The sequence below is a fragment of the Globicephala melas genome, chromosome 18 (assembly GCF_963455315.2).
Source record: "Globicephala melas chromosome 18, mGloMel1.2, whole genome shotgun sequence".
NCBI lineage: Eukaryota > Metazoa > Chordata > Mammalia > Artiodactyla > Delphinidae > Globicephala > Globicephala melas.
Window position 1 is genome coordinate 2,268,055 of NC_083331.1, and position 19,788 is coordinate 2,287,842.

At 39.7% G+C, this 19,788-nt stretch overlaps 1 protein-coding gene across 16 annotated transcripts in view; it reads right to left on the reverse strand.

Annotated features, from left to right (window-relative positions):
- The window catches only part of LOC115866801 (uncharacterized), a 290,768-nt gene that overhangs the window by 237,974 nt on the left and 33,006 nt on the right, over positions 1-19,788 (reverse strand). For 14 of the 16 annotated variants that reach the window (XR_009559844.1, XR_009559843.1, XR_011376902.1 and 11 more), the window contains exon 3: positions 5,519-5,685. Coding sequence is in view for 11 of the 16 variants with exons in the window: in XM_060288175.1 (XP_060144158.1) it covers positions 5,519-5,685 (167 nt within the window). In the remaining 5 variants the exon portion in view is untranslated. The other 2 variants (XR_009559845.1, XR_009559846.2) reach the window with 2 other exon arrangements.

The window sequence follows — 19,788 nt, forward strand, 5'->3', positions numbered from 1 at the left end:
ATATGCATCAGAAATCTCTGAGAGTGATTTAGGGATCATGGCGCTTTTATTTTAACATTCACTACGCATAAAATTTTAAATAATTTTATATACTACAAATAATGTAATTCAAATGTTCATTAAATTGTGGTGTCAATATGAGAGTGGAAAAACAGACCCCCAAATCAAGGAAGGACCAAATGTTTTTCAGTTAATGCTAGAGAGAACGTTCTGAAAATTTTAAAGCTGCATTATGGGAGCACAGCTTTCGTGCTGGCAAAAATCACTGTATATCAGGCAGGGATGATGACAAAATACTGGTGACATAATGCAAAATAAATGCCATAGCAATGTGCCCTTACACTTCAATTTCGGGAAATTTCTAAGCTCTGAAAAAGCATACTACCTACCTTACATTGATTTCTTTATGAAAATTACTCCTGAATTATTCAAGTTTTGAATTGCTCAAGGTCTTCAGAAACAAAAATGGGATCATTATATTGAATGCAGAAGAAAAATCATTCCAGTCAGAAGAAAGAATAACGTCCTTTAGAAATTAATGTATTTGTGCCTGATTTATACACTTCCTTGTGATGCCTGATCAATATTTAGAAAATAAAAGGACAAATGACTTTAAGAAATGCAGCCTTACAGGACTCTCAGGTGAAGGTCACCTGAACTTCCTTCCACCTGCCACCCTTTCTCTCTGAGATGGAGATCTGTGCCCAAACATGCCAGGGCTAGCATCTTAACAACAAAGGTCAAGAAAATTCTCTTTCCTCCGAATTTCTTACTTGCCATTAAGACTGTTTGATCACAGAGCAAGAAATTAAAAAAAAAATACAGATCAAAAGACATGCTAAAATCAGTTGTGTACCTGGAATATAGTACCGTCTTCTGATGGAAAGTTTATTGCTAAAATGCACATGCCTGGCCCTAAACGCGCGTACTTCCGAGAGTCTGCACCACTGAACTCTGCGCTCCTCTGGACCAGCTCTAGCTCGTCCAGTGTATGCCTCCCCAGTGGCTCTCCCTTGCTTGGCCTCTGGTAGGAGGTGAGGAGTGGTGGCCTCCTCCTGGGACGGGTTAGAGTCCGACCTGGCACGGGCTGTGTGCGTGCTGGCAGCGGCCCCCTCACTGTAGTAACTCTGTTCCTAGGAGAGTCCCTGGCCCATAGGTGCTCGGTGAATAGCCCTTGAATTGTTTAATGTGGGGGGCCCTCTGACTCGTGCTGGGGCTGAGGCAGGGGATAAGGCCCCAGGGTAGGAAACAGCCAGGGGGAAGAAGTGCTTTATTCCTGCGAGAGCAGCTTGCGCTGGAGGTCAGGGAGCTGGGCCAGGACGTGAGGAGAAGGCTCTGAGCATTGGGGCAGCGTGCTGGGTGTGTAGACATTACATCATTCTCACATCTCTTGTACCCAGAGCCCATGGTGAGGGCCCTGGACCCAAGGAAGAGAGGATACTGGTAACCTTAGCATCACACAGAAAGTAACTGAAAGAACACCTACTGAACGCTGGCAGAAGACCTCAGACTTCCCAAAAGGCAAGAAAATCCCCATGTACCTGGCCATGTGGCTGACGGGGTCCTGGTGCTCCAGCCTGGTGTCAGGCCTGAGCTCTGAGATGGGAGAGCTGAGTTCAGGACACTGGACCACCAGAGGCCTCCCAGCCCCACATAATATCAATCGGCGAGAGCTCTCCCAGAGATCTCCGTCTCAACACTAACACCCAGCTCCACCCAACGGCCAGCAAGCTCCAGTGCTGGACGCCCCATGCCAATCAACTAGCAAGACAGGAACACAACCCCACCCATCAGCAGAGAGGCTGCCTAAAATCATACTAAGTCACAGATACCCCAAAACGCATCACAGGACACAGTCCTGCCCTCCAGAAAGACAAGATCCAGCTCCACCCACCAGAATACAGGCACCAGTCCCCTCGACCAGGAAGCCTACACAAGCCACTGAACCAAACTTACCCACTGGAGGCAGACACCAAAAAACAACGGTAACTACAAACCTACAGCCTGTGAAAAGGAGACCCCAAACACAGTAAGTTAAGCAAAATGAGAAGACAGAGAAATACACAGCAGATGAAGGAGCAAGACAAAAACTCACCAGACCAAATGAAGAGGAAATAGGCAGTCTACCTGAAAAAGAATTCACTGTAATGATACTAAAGATGATTCAAAATCTTGGAAATAGAATAGAGAAAATGCAAGAAACGTTTAACAAGGACCAAGAAGAACTGAAGAGCAAACAAACAAAATGAACAACACAATAAATGAAATTTAAAATTCTCTAGAATGAATCAATAGCAGAATAACTGAGGCAGAATAATGGATAAGTGACCTGGAAGATAAAATAGTAGAAATAACTACCACAGAGCAGAATAAAGAAAAAAGAATGAAAAGAATTGAGGACAGTCTCAGACACCTCTGGGACAACATTAAACACACCAAAATTCGAATTATAGGGGTCCCAGAAGGAGAGAAAAGAAAGGGTCTGAGAAAATATTTGAAGAGATTATAGTTGAAAACTTCCCTAATATGGGAAATGAAATAGTCAATCAAGTCCAGGAAGTGCAGAGAGTCTCATACAGGATAAATCCAGGGAGAAACAAACCAAGACACATATTAATCAAACTATCAAAAACTAAATACAAAGAAAACATATTAAAAGCAGCAAGGGAAAAACAACAAATAACATACAAGGGAATCCCCATAAGATTAACAGCTGATCTTTCAGCAGAAACTCTGCAAGCCAGAGGGCAGTGGCAGGACATATTTAACATGATGAAAGGGAAAATCTACAACCAAGGTTACTCTACCCAGCAAGGATCTCATTCAGATTCAATGGAGAAATTAAAACCTTTAGAGACAAGCAAAAGTTAAGAGAATTCAGCACCACCAAACCAGCATTACAACAAATGCTAAAGGAACTTCTCTAGGCAGGAAACACAAGAGAAGGAAAAGACCTATAAAAACAAACCCAAAACTATTAAGAAAATGGTAATAGGAACATACATATCGATAATTACCTTAAATATAAATGGATAAAATGCTCCAACCAAATTTCACAAATCCTCACCAGTAACAGCTCATTTGATAAAGTAAATTTATTTGACATTCCACTCAATAATAAGGGATTGGCTTTTTAATATTTATCATCCATTTATGTTCCTTTTCTTGTGAATATCTTTTGTTTTAATATTTTCACATTTATTTGTGCTACTATGATATACATTATGTGACTTATGACATGTAATATACTATATATTCTATTGTATATATTACATAGAAAGGCTTGCCATTTTAATCTTAGCAAGAATGTCTTTACCTAAACAAATAACAGGTTTTCACTTATCCATGTGTTCATATTTTTTCCTATAGAAACTTTACAAATATTCTGCAAGACCAGAAAGTCTTCAATCGGAGTATGACAAGAGACTGTCACCCGTATAAGTGCTATACACATTCATAATCTTTTCCATAATCCAAAATGCTCTGAAACTAAAGTAATAGGATTTTATAAAATTATTTGTAAGCAAAATGTGATATAAGATTATATGCTCATAAAAATCCGTGGGCTAGGGACTGCCCAATGAGAAATATGAAAGTCAGGTATACAGCAAAAAAATTCTACCATGTGATCAAATTCAATAATTCTCTGTATTCTGGGACTTCCCTGGTGGCACGGTGGTTAAGAATCCGCCTGCCAATGCAGGGGACACGGGTTCGAGCCCTGGTCCAGGAAGAGCCCACATGCCACGGAACAGCTAAGCCCATGCGCCACAACTACTGAGCCTGCGCTCTAGAGCCCGCGAGCCACAACTACTGAAGCCCGTGTGCCTAGAGCCCGTGCTCCGCAACAAGAGAAGCCACCGCAATGAGAAGCCTGCGCACCACAACGAAGAGCAGCCCCCGCTCACCACAACTAGAGAAGGCCCACGTGCAGCAACACCCAACGCAGCCAAAATTAAATAAATTTTTAAAAATAATAATAATTCTCTGTATTCTGAATGTGTTTGTGTGCTGTGTGTGTGTTGTGTGTATGTGCCCTGTTCATCATAATGCCTAAATATATCTCAGATCAACTCAGTTCTGTACTCCTCACTTCCTGGGTCCTCTTTTCTCCTTCCTGTCTGCGTGTTTTTTAAAATAGTCTTCATTTTCTGCTTTATAACAAAGTGAATCAGTTATACATATACACATGGTCCCATATCTCTTCCCTCTTGCGTCTCCCTCCCACCCTCCCTATCCCACCCCTCTAGGTGGTCACAAATCACCTAGCTGATCTCCCTGTGCTATAACTGATTCACTTTGTTATAAAGCAGAAACTAACACACCATTGTAAAGCAATTATACTCCAATAAAGATGTTAAAAAAGATGTGGCACATATATACAATGGAATATTACTCAGCCATAAAAAGAAACGAAATTGAGTTATTTGTAGTGAGGTGGATGGACCTACAGTCTGTCATACAGAGTGAAGTAAGTCAGAAAGAGAAAAAAAAATACCGTATGCTAACACATATATATGGAATCTAAAAAAAAAAAAGGATCATGAACCTAGGGGCAAGACGGGAATAAAGACACAGACCTACTAGAGAATGGACTTGAGGACACAGGGAGGGGGAAGGGTAAGCTGTGACAAAGTGAGAGAGAGGCATGGACATATATACACTACCAAACGTAAGGTAGATAGCTAGTGGGAAGCAGCCGCATAGCACAGGGAGATCAGCTCGGATACTGGATAAGGGACTGTGGATGTTAATATCAATCATAAAAGAATTCTGTTTCATAGACTCGGCACTCACACATATTCACCTTCTGGCATGAAGCCAAACTAAACAATCATTTAGGTATATTTGCAAGTGACTGTAGCAGAATGCCACTGCACCCATGATTTTTTAAAAAATACAAATTCATACTAAAATCAGGTTATGACTGAAAGAAAAAGAAAATTTGGAAAAAAAGGTGTTTTCCAGTGAAATTGTCTAGATCTTCTTCAGTCTCTTTACAAGAGTCCTTTGTAGAAATAATAATTCTACTTAGCTGTGTGTAAAATTGGTGGGCTAGGGATTCCCCAGTGAGAAACAGAAAAGTACAGTACGCACCAGAAGAGCCCTCCACGTGATCTAAGCTCATAAATTCTACTGTATTCTGAGTGTATACATGTCATGCATTTTGTGTGTCTATGTCATGTTCATTATGATGCCAAGACAGATCTCGAATCTCTTCAATTCTGCATTCCTACTTCCAAGTCCTCTTCTCTCCATCCTGTCTACATTATCCCTAAGAGAACTCATCTCTCTCATGGCTTCAAATTCCCTGTGCTGGACCCAATAAAGACCCCCAAAGATGTTCACAACCGTGTAAGGCTATACATTACTTTACATGGCAAAAGGGACTTTGCAGATATGGTTAAGGATCTCAAGATGGGGCGATTATCTGAAATTATCGGGGTCAGAATCAGAGAACGTGACGCAATGATGGAAGCACGGGTGTTGATCAGAGAGAGAGAGTTGCAGCTCCTACCTGGAAGGTGTGAAGATGGAGGGGTCGCTGAGCTGAGGAGGGCAGGCAGCCTCTAGAAGCTGGAACAGACCCGGAGATGGATACTTCTAGAGGCTCCAGAAGGAACACAGCCTGCTGACACGTCGACGTCAGCTCGGGGGAACATTTCAGACTGCTGGCTTCCAGAACTGTAAGATGATAAATGTGCACTGCTTTGAGCCAATACATTTGTGGTAATTGATAACAGCAGCAATAAGAAAATAACACATTCCCCTACCGGCAGACAATTCCCACTTGAGAATGAGCGAGACTAGGCTGCTGAGTTCCAGACCTATGTCCTGATTTCCATTTGGCATCTCCACTTGCATGTTTCAGAGGGACTTAAAACTTAGCACGGTCCAAAGGACACATGCTCTGTGAGAGTCATGGACATTACAATAAACTACAGCTGTGGAAAAGAAACTTAAATGCAGGACAAAATTTGTGTAACCTAGGTACACAGTTTACTGGTTCAGGACAGGCTTAGTTCCAAACTTGCAATGAATGACCTTAAATAATAAGAAATATTGCCCCCAAAGAATTATCATAATGCAAATAAGTCATCTGCTTAAAAAACTTTTAGACATCAATTACAATATCTCTTAAAAGACTTTAGAATTTTAATTATCTAAAGGTTATTTAAAAAAAAAAGTTGGGTTAAGAGAAACTTTTTTCTATCATGCTATTCTTTTAATTGCCTGGGAGAAGCCAAAAAAGTAATTAAAATACTGAAAGTGTAAGGGATTATCATCACCAGAGTATCTTCAAAAACAAAATAAAACAAAACAACACAAAAAAATAATTAAAAACTTGCTAGAGTCTTTTAGGTCATTGGCTTCCAGTGAAAAATCATACTAAACACGGACTAATTAAACCAGGGCTTTCATTGTAGATAACGCTAACTCTATGAAACGGCAAGAGAAAAATAAATTATATATTGATCAAGGGTAAGTCATGAAAAAGACAATAGGGCTTGTAAAATATTAGGAAACACGTAGGGAGAGACTTAAATGTCCGAAATACTACTCTTTCAGAAATTATTTGATTGGGTTTTACCACCATGAAAACCTCCATGTTCTCAAAATATCACTAAGTCCTCAAAATTACCCATGCATGTGAATATTTGTACATGAATATATAGACAGATATCTAGATATACATGTATAACTTAACCCATTAAAGTTAGTATCTTTCTTTTAACATGGGATTCTGTATAAACTGGTGGCTTTTGCAAAGTAACCTCCTCATCAATAATTTCATCCTGTCTATGAACTCTTAAACTTCACTTCATGTCTGTACATTCAAAGCTCAAATCTCTCACCAAAGTACAAAATGAATTTCAAAGAAATGGACCAAAGGATGGCTGGTATATGCATATATACATACCAATAAAGTGCATTTGCTACGATTGCGTTAGCAATAATAGCTGCATGTACTACTGAATATTTCAAACTTCAGACCCTGTTTATAGCACTGCGTCAACACGTATTACAAGGCTGTTGTCCTGTAGATCTTTCACAAGGTCCAGCTGAGAATTACACCATGTCATCTGCCTACTGTTGATGCTGAATGGGGACTGTGGCAAACAGCCCAGGCACTGGAATATTCTAATTAAATTAATATTTTGATTACTACTGCAAAAGATTATAATGCCATGACTACTGATAAATAAGATTTGAGCTCTGTGCTAAGCGCTTTATCTGCTTATCTCATTTAAACCTCACTGCAACCCTTCAAAACGAATATTATTCATGTAAAACACTTCTTACAAGTGAATATACTGAGTAAAGAGAGGTTAAGTAACTTGCAGAGGTTGCATAGGTAGGGAGGGGTAGAAATTCAAAACCGAAATTCAAACCCGATTATGTAACACTAGAATGTATTTTTGAATAAAACATTAATTGATGTGTTAGAACTAAGTAACACGTATCATTTTTAGTCATTTTAAAAAGCAGTGAATACATAATAACAGACTACCTGATGACCACACGAAATTGTTACAAAATAAATTTGTAGGGTCTGTTTCAGCATAAAGAATAAATGAGAAAATATATATGTGCAAAAAACACATTTTGTAAATCCCATTATGTTGCCAGAAATGACTGCCTATCTGGGGAAAAATGATGACCACTTATTACGTATCATTCAAAATTAAATTCTAGATGATTCGATATTTAAAATATAAAAAAGTTTTTAAACGTCTAGAAATATTAAGAAAGTGTTTGGAAACTAAAGATTTAACTAGAATACTTTTTTAAATAATGGAACAGAGCGTGCTGAAGCAGGATGCAATCATATTTTTTACTGAGGTATAACTGACACATAACAACATATTAGTTTCAGGTGAGCAACATAATGATTTGATATTTGTACGTGCTGTAAGTCTAGTTAACATCTCTCATCATGCACAGTTATTTGTTTTCTTGTGATTAAAAGCTTTTAAGATCTGCTCTCTTAGCAATTTTCAAACATGCAACACAGTACTATTAACTATGGCCACGATGCTGTACTTTACATCTCCATGACTATTTAATAACTGGAAGTCTGCACCGTTTGACCCCTTCACCCACTTCATCCAGCCCTAGCCCCTTCTCTGGCCACCACAAACCAATCTGCTCTCTTCTGTTCTCTGTATCTGTGAGCTGTCTTTTTTTTCCTATTCCAAATATGTGAAATCATATGATATTTATCTTTCTCTGTGTGACATATTTCATTTAGCATAATGCCCTCAATGTCCATCCGCGTTGTCAAAAATGACTTTTTGTGATTTCTTTTTTCTGGCTCAGTAATATTCCATTGTATAAATATGCCATCTTCTCTTTATCCATTTATCCGTCAATGGACGTGTAGGTTGTTACCATAACTTGGTTATTGTAAATAATACTGAATTTGAACTTGAGGGTGCACATACCTTTCTGAGTTAATATTTTCTTTTTCTTCAGAAAAACACCCAGAAGTGTGATTGCTGATAGTTGTATTTTTAGATTTCTGAGGAACCTCCACACTATTTTCCACAGTGGCTGCACCAATTTGCATTCCCACCAGCCGTGCACAAAGGCTCCCTCTTCTCCACACCCTCACCAACACTTGTTATCTGTCTTTCTGATAACAGCCATTCTGACAGGTGTGGGGTGGTATCTCATAGTGGTTTTGATTTGCATTTCCTTATGGTTAGTGATGCTGAGCACCTTCTCACGTGCCCGTTGGCCATCTGTACGTCCTCTTTGGAAAAACGTCTATTTGGACACCCTGCCCAGTTTTGACTGGATTGTTTGGGTCTTTTGCTATTGAGTTATATGAGTTCTTTACTATACATTTATATTCGTGCTGGGCACAGCTGGCCAAGGTAAGAACTTACATTTTACCTGGAGTGAGATAAGAACCACCCAGGAACCGTATTTTGAGCAAAGAAGTGACAGGGTCGGGCTTAAGTTTTAAAAGAATCATTCTGGCTGTTACATGAAGAATAGATTATCAGGGGCCAAGGGTAGAAGCAAAGACACCCGGATCTTCACATTCACTCTCCGGTGGCCTTCTACCTTAAGTGTCTACGAATGCATTGGTCTACTTTCAGGTACCTCAGGCATCCGGTTTACTGAATGCTTCTGTGCCAGGCACTATGCCACACACCAGGGCACAAAGGTGATGCGGCACAGGTCCTGCTCCCTAGGACCTACAATTTAGTGGAAGGCACCGAAGCAAAAACCCCGTGACACACAGAGTGTAGGTGCTATAACAGAGGGTTGTACCACGTGTTATCAGAGGAACAATAATGAATTCTGTGATTATTCATTTCTCTTCTAATAATTTCTGATGACTCCTGGGAGGTAAAGAAGGAGAAAACCAGGGCTGTGCACCCCATGATCTGTCGACAAGCAGCAGAGGGAAGAGGAGATTCCAGCAAGTCCCCAAGCGCACATGGAATGCAGCCGTGAAGACTTCAGCGGAATAGATCTGTCCATGCTTGAAAGTTAATACCTAGTAAAACATAGCATGGAAATGATGGAAAAAATACGGAGACATAAGTGAAAGAAAACACAATTTAGAAGACCTTGAGGTGCGGCCAAACTATGGACTTACTTTCCTGCAGGAGTCAGGGAAAGGCTTTAGAAAATGATTTATGTTCTAAAACATTCTGGAAGACCTCTGTGCAATAAGAGCAAGTCCCACTGAAAGTACAGGCTGAGATGAACACACAACAGACAACAGACAGGTTTTCCTAAATTATAAGCTACCAGCTTGAAAAGAGGAAATGCACCTTCCCAAGACTTCACTGATCTCTAGTCACTGTGGATCCATAAAGGACTCCACCATAACCAGAGAGGACAAAGCCCAAGTAAGATGGGGACCATGACAGACCCAATGCAGATGTGTTTAAGACATGGAAATTTGAAAATAAAGAGATTAGAAAACACCGGCCAGGTAATTGTATAAAAATGAAAACTGACTTCGAGAAATGTATATTTGACAAAACTGAGGACAGGGTCAAAGTACTGAGTGTGAGGAGGGCAAATGCTTTATATTGATAAAGGGACCTTCATCGAAAGGTCAAAAAACTTAAGGACTGAACAGCATTGCTCTGAAATATATAAAGAAAATATTTTCAAAAAATGCAAAGAGAAACTGGCAAAACCAGACCTACTGGCAAGTCATGCTGAAAAAAATAATGGTATAAAGAATCTGAATATCACACACATCCAGCTTGGTATGATATATATATATACTTATATATACATAATTGTGTAGCAAACAAACTGAAACTATGCATTCTTTTCAAACACCATGGGACAGTTGCAGTAATTAGCCAGATGTTAGGTTACCAAAAAATTCTTTTAGAAAGTCCCAAAGCAGAAATTACACAGCCCAAGTTCTGATTACAATGTCACAAAACCAGACAGTGAACAACCAAAGGCTAGCCCAAAAGAACTTGCCACTCAGAAATGTTAAATCGCTCTTCTAAATGACTCAGGATAAAGAAAAACTTAAAATTAAAGACTATTCAGAAATGAGTGAGAATAAAACACCATATATCAAAACACAGAATTTGGACAAAGCATTAATCAAGGAAAATTTGACTGTGAGGGCATTTACTAGAAATGGAGAAAACCGGGAAATATATGAGCAAAGGAGTCAATTCAATACAGTAGAAAGAGCAGTGGTCCAAACGCACAGCAAGGAGCATCAAGCCAGGGGATGTGGAGTGAGTTCCAGAGCCAGGCTCTGGGGTAGAATCCTCCTCTCTCCAACTTGGTCCTCAAGAGGTATTTCACCTCTCTGTGCCTCAGGCTTCTCATGAGCAAACCAGGGCTCTCATCGTTTTGTTAAAGGATTAAGTGAGATAATGTGGATAAAATTCTTAGGAGAGCACCTGACACATGGTCAGCACCCAATAAATACCAATATAAGCTTATTTTAAGAGGAAGGCAACAAGGTAATTCAATGAGTCAAGGACTCATTTTCTAGGGGCAGAGGTGGAGGCAAGAGCATTTTCTGTAATAAGAGCCCTTTACCGGAATCTCAGTGCCTCCAAGTATGCTGCGGTAGAGAGCACACTGAGGTCGGAGCAGTGCACATCGATCAGTAACGGAATCTATCCAACATCTAGGGAGGCGTTAGTGCTAATTCTACACAAACCCTTTCAGAGAATGGGCAATGAACAGCCACCTTCCAGCTCATTTTATGAGAGCTGCATAACCTTGATTAAAAAACTTGAACAGGACATTCCAAGAAAAAAATCAGCCCATCTCTTGTATGAACATAGATGCAAAACTCTTAAACAAAATACCTGCCAACCAAATCCAGTTACATATAAAGGGATAACATGAGTGACCCAGCTGAACATATTCTAGACACACAAAGTTGGCTTACCATCAGAAAAAAATCAACCAATGTAATTCATAAAGGAGAAAATTAAATAGAATAAATTAAAATAAAGGAAAAACTCATAGACTTATCTCAATCTATGCAGAAAAATATTTGAAAAAAATTCAACATCATCTGATAATTCTAAATCTTAGCAACTAGAAATAGAAGGAAGTTACTTTAGTCTAAAAGACAATAGCTGTAAAAACGTTACACACCATGGTGAAATGCTAAACACTTCTATTTAAGACTGGGAAACAATCTTGGATGCTCAGTCTCCCCTTCCATTCACCACAGTTTTGGAGATCGTAGCCAGAGCAGTAAAACAAGAAAAAGAAATCAGGAGCATTGATTAGAAATGCAGGAATGTGATCAACATTTTGTGTAGGTAACATGATTAGGTACATAAAAATAAAAAAATAATCTACAAATAAACATTAAAATTATTATTTGAGTTTAGTAATGTTATTTTATATAAGGCTAATACATGAGACTAAACCTCTTTCTCCATATCAAAACAAAGGGAATTTTTTATTTAAAAAAATAATTTTAAACAAACCTAATGAAATGTGCAAAATTTCTACATAGAAAACTGTAAAACACTGAAAGAAATAAAGAATGAAGGAAAAGAATAAAGGACACGCGAGGACTTCCCTGGTGGCTCAGTGGTTAAGAATCCACCTGCCAATGTAGGGGACACAGGTTCGAGCCCTGTTCCAGGAATATCCCACATGCCGCGGAGCAGCTAAGCCTGTGCGCCACAACTACTGAGCCTGCACTCTAAAGCCTGTTAGCCGCAACTACTGAGCCCGCGTGCCACAACTACTGAAGCCCGCTAACCCTAGAGCCCGTGCTCCACAACAAGAGAAGCCACCGCAATGAGAAGCCTGCGCACCGCAACGAAGAGTAGCCCCTGCTCACCGCAACTAGAGAAAGAGTGCGTGCAGCAACAAAGACTCAATGCAGCCATAAATAAATAAATTTATTTTAAAAAAAGAATAAAGGACATGCCATGTTCATAGGTTGGAAGAAGCAATATTGTTAAGATGTTCCTTCTCCCCAAATTGATTTACAGATTCAATGAATTATCACTCAAACTCCAATAGGTTCCTTTGTGAAATTGGCAGCTGGTTCTAAAATCTACATGGTAATGTGAAGGACCAAGAGTAGCCAAAAGAGAAGAACAGGGTGGAATGACTTGCTCTAATGGACATCAATATTTATTTCTAAATGACGGCAGTGAAGCAGTACGGTATTGGGTGCAGAGACAGACAGACCAATAGGACACAAGTGAGAGCTCCCACATGGGCACTGGATTTATGACTAAGACAGTATGGGAAGCACAGCATATGGTCTCCTTGAGAAAAGGGCTGGGAAATTCTGGATATGCATAATGAAAAACATGGAATAACCTCTGATTCACATCTGATCATTAGATCTAACAATGTAGAGGTTGTTCATGTCCCCATCACGCACAGTTTTCATGGAGTGATGGGGACTGAAATCTGATTAGCACAGATTCAAAAGAGATTGGGAGAAGAGGAAATTGTGCTAGAAAATGCAGACAACTCCTTCCAGGAGTTTTGATATAGAATAAGATATACACACTACTATATATAAAATAGACAAACAGCAAGATCCTACTGTATAGCACAGGGAACTATATTCAGTATCTTGCAATAACCTATAATGGAGAAAAATCTAAAAAAGACTTACGTGTGTGTGTGTGTGTAATTATTCAGTATATATACTGAATCACTTTGCTGTAAACCTGAAACTAACACAACATTGTAAATCAACGACACTCCAATTAAAAAAATGAAAATATTAAAAATCTAATCATGTCATTCTCTACTTAAAATCTTTCCATTTTTTCTCATCAAAGCTACTCTTTAGTGAAACATTATGTGCAAGGCACTGTGATAAAAGCTTTATTTATAGCATTCTAATTAATCCTCACAATTCCAGGACATAGGTACTATTATTATCTCAATTTTTAAAAGGAACACAGACCTACTAGAGAATGGACTTGAGAATATGGGGAGGGGGAAGGGTAAGCTGTGACAAAGTGAGAGAGAGACATGGACATATATACACTACCAAACCTAAGGTAGATAGCTAGTGGGAAGCAGCCGCATAGCACAGAGAGATCAGCTCGGTGCTTTGTGACCGCCTGGAGGGGTGGGATAGGGAGGGTGGGAGGGAGGGAGACGCAAGAGGGAAGAGATATGGGAACATATGTATATGTATAACTGATTCAGTTTGTTATAAAGCAGAAACTAACACACCCTTGTAAAGCAATTATACTCCAATAAAGATGTAAAAAAAATAAAAATAAATAAAAATAATAAATAATAATAAATAAAAGGAAGGACCTGAGGCTTACAGAAATTAAATAATTTGACGCAGGGTTACACGGTTCTTGGGGATAACCGACCTTGACATCGTTCAGTTTCTTGAACACACACATCTCAAAACAGCCAGACACGCACTTTGCCCTCAGTCATCCACTCCCGCTGTCCCCTCTCTGATCCTGCGGGACTTAAAGTTTCTTTCTCCAAATGTCCTCCCGACATTCTGAGCTACACTATGTCTCCCTGCTGTGTGCTTGTAATTTTCCTTCTAAACTATCTCCATGTAGTCTTATGATCAGGTGATCTCAAGTCCCTTCAAGCTCTAAAAATGACTATGATTTCACCAAGTTTAGAGCAGCAGTTTCTTATTATAAGAAGTTGGACATAGATTGCTCTGTATTTTTGTTTAATTTCCATAAACTTTTTGAAAATTCAGTGAAGATTATAATTTTATTTATTCTTGAGGATGCTGCCTGTGTAACTGTGTTCTAAAAAAGTTATCGCGATGATACGATTAAACATCTGGCAATACAAAAGGAAAGCATCCTTTCGGTACTCGGCTCAGAAAAGAATAATGAACTGCCTGTCTCACAACAGCATGTCCCTCCTCAAGCTGAAACGTGGAGCCTCATTCTTCCTGAGCCAAACAGACTCGCCTAACGTTCTTGTAAGCAAGTTAGACAGCCAAAGAGCCCTTGCCTCAGCGCCACCATGAACAGCATTGTTCCATGAAATAGATGTGTTGTCTGAAGCATATCCTAGAATCGTTTGGCAACCATCCAGGAGACAAGATGATAAAGATTAAAAGTCATTATAGTTACTTTCAGAGCCAGAGTTAGACTAATGCATCTTTGGGAAGGACAGCTCACACATCAAAAACAGCCTTAGCGTGACCTCTTAGAGAAACAGAGAAAATTATTAAGGAGGAAAAGAAAGGATTATAAGCACAATCTTTATAAGCACGGCTATTTATTTGGCAAAAGCACAGGCTGGGAGGAAGACAGAAGGACATGACGGGCGTGGCTTTACAGACACATGCCGTAGTACGCTTTTTCGGTGGGTATATGCACACGCATCGCTGTCAAGTATCTATTTTAACACCACAACCCCAGACGACTTTTGATAGCCTGCTATAGAACAGTTCAGTGTCTACTCTATTAAGGCAGATGCAAAAAGCAAACAAAAAGTTAAATAGTTTATTTGACTGTACCTACTGAGTAAAAAAAGAGAAGAAAATAAACAATGTAGATTGAGATCCCATAGCAATGTGACATAACACTTAAAATCATGAGGTTGAAATTAATCTTGGTATATGGGATATTTTTTCTAGGAGCCTTGAATCCTGCATTAATTAAGGCTGTTTGGGTTGCAAATAAAAGCCCTGCTTTCACTAATTTTTTTTAAACATCTTTACTGGAGTATAATTGCTTTACAGTGGTGTGTTAGTTTCTGCTGTATAACAAGGTGAATCAGCTATACATATACATATATCCCCATATCTCCTCCCTCTTGCGTCTCCCTCCCATCCTCCCTATCCCACCCCTCTAGGTGGTCACAAAGCACCGAGCTGATCTCCCTGTGCCATGTGGCTGCTTCCCACTAGCTATCTGTTTTACATTTGGTAGTGTGTATATGTCCATGCCACTCTCTCACTTCGTCCCAGCTTACCCCTCCCCCTCCCCGTGTCCTCAAGTCCATTCTCTACATCTGCATCTTTATTCCTGTCCTGCCCCTAGGTTCTTCAGAACCTTTTTTTATTTAACTAAGAAAGTTTTCATGGACACCAAGAGCAGGAATGCATGCAGGACACAGAAAAAGAGGCCAAGGGCACAGAGCACCACCACCATGGCTGTGTCTCTCCTGTCTGCTTCCCCCAGCGTGCTGACCTCATGCTGTTCTTACTGCAGCACGGTTTTCTCTACATGGTGAAAACAGGAGCTCTGAGAACCCCAAAGTTGTATGTCTTATGACCTCAATCACCCGGTAGACATTTCCCTCACACTCTCTGGTCCCAAGTCTGAAAATTACCAGGAAATACGCTCATGGATGCAGTTTGGGTGAAGAACTTCACATGGCTTCATTAATAGTGATCGTGTAAAAAAAAAAAGGAAACTTCTGTGATAAAAAGATGGGTGGAGAGGGGGATGGTGATTTTCACAGAAGCCTGATTCGGGGCAGTTCAAACAGTGGATGTCTACTCTACACATACATGTGAAACTAACAGAAGAATTCCCTAGCAATAAAATAACTTAGGGAGTGGGGTCAGCGGCATGGAGGATAGAAGTCCCAGCCCTACTTCCCCACAGAAAAATGGATTTAACAGTGATAGGCGGACAAAGAAATTCGCATTCAGATAACCCCAAAATCCACGTAAGAAGTTGCAGTATCCTGGGGGAGCAGAAAGCTAAGAGGGCTGCACTGAAATGGGTTAGAAGATCAATTTTACTTTACCTGCTTCGGCCCCGCCCCCACTGGCATAGCGCAGCCCCGGGAGAAAACAACCGTGCTCCGTGCTTCTCCCTCAGCACGTGCAAGCACTCAGCGTCCTGGGTCCTCAGAGGGCTTCCCCAGGGCAGAGCTTGTGTCTCACCTCTTTGGAGCGCTGACGGAGCCAGCACGGTTTGGAGGCCTGTGAGCCACTGAAAGCACAGAGAAATGAGAGCGTCTTGCTGGCGCAGCTCGCGTGAGTGGGAGAGGATGTACAGCTCAAGGCTGCTCCCTCAGAGGGGAGGGAGGAACTGGAACACGTGCCCAGTGTTCCAGCTTTTCTCATGGCAGCCTGGGGACTGGATTCTGTCTTGCCTGCCTTGGGACACTGATGGGAAGCGGTATACTTTAGATGCCTGGTGGCCACTGAGAACAGGAGAGAGTTAGCTGATTACTGCTGTAGAACCAGAGAACTTAGAGCATCACACATAGACACCAGATGCAGCAAGAGACGACAGACTCCTGAAAAAGAAACTGGCCACGCCCCTCTACTTGAGAAAATGCATGCACGGGCCAAGAGAAGTTACATCCTCCCCAAAAATGCTTGAGATACACCTGAAACCTGTAGTTGGGCTGTTTGGTGAGTGTCTTCACCTGCATGAAGCCAATTTACAGGACTGGGAGAGACTGGCTGGTTTTTCAAATGTGCAGGTTCCAACACGAATTTTTAAGACACATGAGAAAAACAGGAACACACAGCCCCAAAAAGGACAAAATAAAACTCCAGAAACCGACCCTAAAGAAACAGAGGTATATAAATTACCTAACGAAGAAATCAAAGTAATTATCATAACGATACTCTGTTAGCTCAAGAAAATGAGGCATGAATAAATCAAGAATATCAACAAAGAGACAGAAAATATTTTTTTTAAAAAAAGAACCAAACAGAAATTCTGGAGCTGAGAAATACAATAATATCCTTCAAAATGAAGGAGAATTAAAGACTTCCCCAGATAAAAAATGCTGAGGAGGGCTTCCCTGGTGGCGCAGTGGTTGAGAGTCCACCTGCCGTTGCAGGGGACACGGGTTTGTGCCCCGGTCCGGGAAGATCCCACATGCCGCGGAGCGGCTGGGCCCGTGAGCCATGGCCGCTGGGCCTGCGCGTCCGGAGCCTGTGGTCCGCAACGGGAGAGGCCACAACAGTGAGAGGCGCGTGTACCACAGGGGAAAAAAAAAAAGTGCTGAGGAGTTCTTCACCAATAGACCTGCCTTACACGAAATGCTAAGGGGCAGGTCCTTCAAGTTGAAATGTAAGGATGTTAAACAGCAACATAAAAGCACATGAGAGTATAAAACTCACTGGTAGAGGTAACTATATAGACAAATATGAAATACTGGAACACTGTAACTGTGGTGCATAAATCTTTTTTAATTCTGATATAGAAGATAAAAGTATAAAAAAACTCTAACTATAAAAATATTCTAATGAATTCACAATACAAAAAGATGTAATCTGTGACATCAATAACAAAGTATGGAGAGAGGGAGAAGTAAAAGTGGAGAGTATATGTATATGATTGATGTTAAGTTGTCATCAGCTTAAAATAGATTATTATAAGATGTTTTACAATAAGTCCCATTGTGATCACAAAAAAAATATCTATAGAAGATACAAAAAAGAAAATAAAAAAGAAATCAAAGCATGGCACTACAAAAAACATCAAAGAATCATGAAGGAAGGCAAGAAAAGAGGAAAAGATGGACAAGAAAGCTGTAAGACAGACAGGAAACAATTAACAGAACGGTAATAGTAAGTCCTTCCTTATCAATAATTACTTCAAATGTAAATGGATTAAACTTCCAAATCAAAAGAGTGGCTACATGGATTAAAAAAACAAGATCCAACTATAAGCTGTTTACAAAAGACTCAGTTTAGATTTAAGGACATACATAGGTTAAAAGTGAAAGGATAGAAAAAGACATTTCATACAAATGGTAATCAAAAGAAAAGGTGGTCCAGTGGTAAAGAATCCACCTTCCAGTGCAGGGGAGGTGGGTTCAATTCCTGGTCTGGGAACTAAGATCGCACATGCCGTAGGGCAACTAAGCCCGTGTGCCACAACCACTGAGCCCACGTGCCTCAACTAGAGAGCCAATGTGCCCTGGAGCCCACACTCCACAACTACAGAGAAGCCCTTGTGCCGCAATGAAGATCCCATGTGCTGCAACTAAAACCTGATGCAGCCAAAAAATTAAAATTAACAAACAAACAAAAAAAACTGTCACTAGAGACAAAGAAGGACAATATGTGGTGATAAATGGGTCAATACACCTGAAAGATAAAACAATTATGAATACATGCATCCAAAATCAGGACACACATAAATAAAAATGAAGGGTGAAAGAGAGTAAGACAATAATAGTAGAAAATTTAAATAACCCACTTTCAATAATGGATAGACTATCCAGAGTATCAATATGGAAACAGTGGACTTAAACAACATTATAACCAAATGAACCTAATGGACATATGCAGAACATTCCACCCAACAGCAGCAAAGTACACATTCTTCTCAAGTGCACATGGATGGAACATTCTTCAATCTAGACCAAATATTAGGCCACAAATCAAGTCTAACAAATTTAAGAACATTGAAATCATGTCGAATATCTTTTCTGACCCCAATGGAATGAAACTAGAAATTAATGGCTGAAAGAAAAATGTAAAATTCGCAAATAAGTGGAAACTAAATAACAATCTTTTGAACAAAAAACGGGTCAAAAAATTAATAAAAAGATAAATTAGAAAATATCTTGAGACAAATGAAAACAAAACTATAACATACTAAAACTATGGAATGCAGCGAAAGCAGTATTAACAGGGAAATTTATAAAAATAAGTCATACAGTAAAAAAGAAGATCTAAAATAAACTAACTAAACCTCAAGGAACTAAGAAGCACAAACTAAGGCCAACGTTAAGAGAAAGAAGGAAGTAAGATTAGAGCAGAAATCAATGAAATAGAGAATAGAAAACAATAGAAAAAATCAAATTCTTTCTGCAGAGATCAACAAAATTGACAAACCTTTAACTAGATTAAATCAGAAAAAAGAAGACTCTAAAAAATCAGAAATGAAAGAGGAGACATTACAACCAATGCCACAGAAATTAAAAGCGTATGAGACTACTTTGAAAAATTATACAGAAATTATCCAACAAATTGGATAACCTAGAAGAAATGGACAAATTTCTAGAGCTACAACCTACTGAGACTGAATCATAAAGAAACAGAAAATGTATACAGACCTATAACTAGTAAGGAGATTGAATCAATAATCAAAAGTCTCTGAACAAAGAAAAGCCGTGAGCCAGATGGCTTCACTGATGAATTCTACCAAATCATCTGAGGAAGAATTAACACCAAATTCCTCCAAAAAACTGAAGTGCAGGGAACACTTCCAAATTTTATGAAGCCAAAATCACCCTGATACCACAGATAGAAAAGGACATGAAAAGGGAAAAAACTATAGGTATAATAGATAAGTATAGATGCAAAAAATTCTCAACAAAGTATTGGTATTAGCAAACCAAATTAAACAACACATTAAA